General features: G+C 45.3%; 1 protein-coding gene across 1 annotated transcript; it reads left to right on the forward strand.

Moving 5' to 3' along the window:
- The first annotated feature begins 693 nt into the window (after window positions 1-693).
- On the forward strand, window positions 694-1,490 carry LOC127336013 (14 kDa proline-rich protein DC2.15). The gene has a single exon (XM_051362758.2). The coding sequence runs from the start codon at window positions 798-800 to the stop codon at window positions 1,197-1,199; it is 402 nt and encodes a 133-aa protein (XP_051218718.1). The 5' UTR covers window positions 694-797; the 3' UTR covers window positions 1,200-1,490.
- The last annotated feature ends 596 nt before the right edge of the window (window positions 1,491-2,086 follow it).

The raw sequence follows: 2,086 nt of genomic DNA on the forward strand, positions 1-2,086 counted from the left end.
GTGACAGAAGCAGCAACCGCAGGAGAACTGGCAGATGAAGTGTCAGCAGAAGGAACGCGAAGCCAGTCTAACATGCATAGGTCGTGACTCGTGGAGGTCAAAACTTAACGAGCCGCATCCAACAATAAAACTGACTCATAAAACTTGAACATTGCCGAAGTCATCATATACACCTCGTACGCACAACAAGTTACTTGAGGCCTGATTCCTTACAGAGTGATGGACAAGAGGATAGAGCTCTGAGCTACCATGATTCATGCCTAACCATCTGAAGCAACAGCTTGGTTCTATTCATGTTCGAATATGATTTTATTCCTTGGAACGATTCAAACAAGTTGCTCCTTATGATTCGTCTGGCTAGAGCTAGCTAGCTGTACTCTGGCAGTTCGGCCCGTCCGTGAACTGGTACATGCAATATTCAAACTTGAACCCATTTTCTCAATTTAGCATCAACCCAATACATCCAGGTCGTAATAATCTAGAATAACATCAATCAGCAAGCAGGAACAAACTACTCAACATGATCTTGGTCACTAGCGCCATTACAAATTATATAACCAACGTACGTACATTCTGCGTATACCGATCCAGATCGGAACTCCTAATCGCCCTCACATGCAAAGTTCACGGGCAAGATAACACGCTAATAATTCATCAGCATTCCACCACTCTTTCACCTATAAATACCAAACCCAAGCACCATCTAGAGCATCACAAGCACCTTGCAGTCTACAGTTCCAGAGCCAATCGATCATTTTGCTCTGAGCTTCTGTGTGGTGTAGTGATCACTCGCAGCAATGGCAGGCAAGGCATCGATCGCGCTGTTCCTCGCTGTGAACCTGGTCGTGTTCTCCATGGCCAGCGCTTGCGGGGGGAACTGCCCGACTCCTGCCACACCAACCCCGTCGACGCCTTCGACGCCCACCCCAACCCCAGCCTCGTTCGGCAGGTGCCCGCGCGACGCGCTGAAGCTGGGCGTGTGCGCCAATGTGCTGGGACTGATCAAGGCCAAGGTGGGCGTGCCCCCCACGTTGCCGTGCTGCCCGTTGCTGGAGGGGCTCGTCGACCTCGAGGCCGCCGTGTGCCTTTGCACGGTGCTCAAGGCCAACATCCTTGGCATCAAACTTAACCTCCCTATCGATCTCAGCCTTGTGCTCAACCACTGCGGTAGAAGCGTGCCCACCGGATTCAAGTGCTAAGCCATCAGTCTCTCGGTCGATCGACATGGGCACCGTCGAGCAAGATGTTCGTGCCGACGTTACCCCGTGCTGCCGCTGCGAGGGCATTATTCTGCTTGATCAGCTTTGTATGTTTGTTTATTTGTTTGTTTGCTACTTTATGTGCTAGCTACAAGTGTTCTGCATATGCATGCATACGTATGAGCTGGTTTGATCCTCTTTCCTTTTAATTATCTTAATTCTTAATTTCTCGATGATGGTTTGTGTGTATTTTGTACGATCAACATGATCAATAAAATTTGCTTTTATTAATTCCCTTCGTGTTGTGCATGATTTGGTACTAGTTTTGATCTGCATTCTGAACAGGTTAAAGACTAGGAGGCAAGCGTAATTAGCAACATATTACATGCAATAATGATTTTCAACAAACTTGCACTGGTTGCAGACCAAACGCCGAGTCAAATTTCGGCAAACTCAGATCCCTCTTGTTGCCACCTTTCATCCATCCATTCCATCACCACACACATGATTTTGACCATACAAAACGATAAGAACACGCATTAATGGTTCGATTTATACAATTTATATGCCATGTGCACTTGCCCATCGATCATTCCATAACTGAAGAATAGCCATGCTAACAATACAAGAAATCTTCTTTTGACATAACAATTCGACGAAAACCCGACCGTCACTGCTTGTGTATGTGCATGTTTACTACTTGTAGTGCTCACAAGTATTTGTTTCTCCTAAATTTCTATGAAAAATTGACTCATTCATGTATTTTTATGGCTGCTTGCAATGATATTTTTTTTACTAGATTTAACCTTAGTAAGCCTCAGCAGGTAGATGACCAGTCTTATATTTCTGTTCTGAAACTGAAAATAATCAGCATTTATATTTTAAAT

The sequence above is a fragment of the Lolium perenne genome, chromosome 2 (assembly GCF_019359855.2).
Source record: "Lolium perenne isolate Kyuss_39 chromosome 2, Kyuss_2.0, whole genome shotgun sequence".
In the NCBI taxonomy this organism is placed as follows: Eukaryota; Viridiplantae; Streptophyta; class Magnoliopsida; order Poales; family Poaceae; genus Lolium; species Lolium perenne.

Bases quoted from the DNA above. Each gene is read 5' to 3' on its own strand.
- LOC127336013 (XM_051362758.2), top strand. From the start codon at position 798: ATGGCAGGCAAGGCATCGATCGCGCTGTTCCTCGCTGTGAACCTGGTC.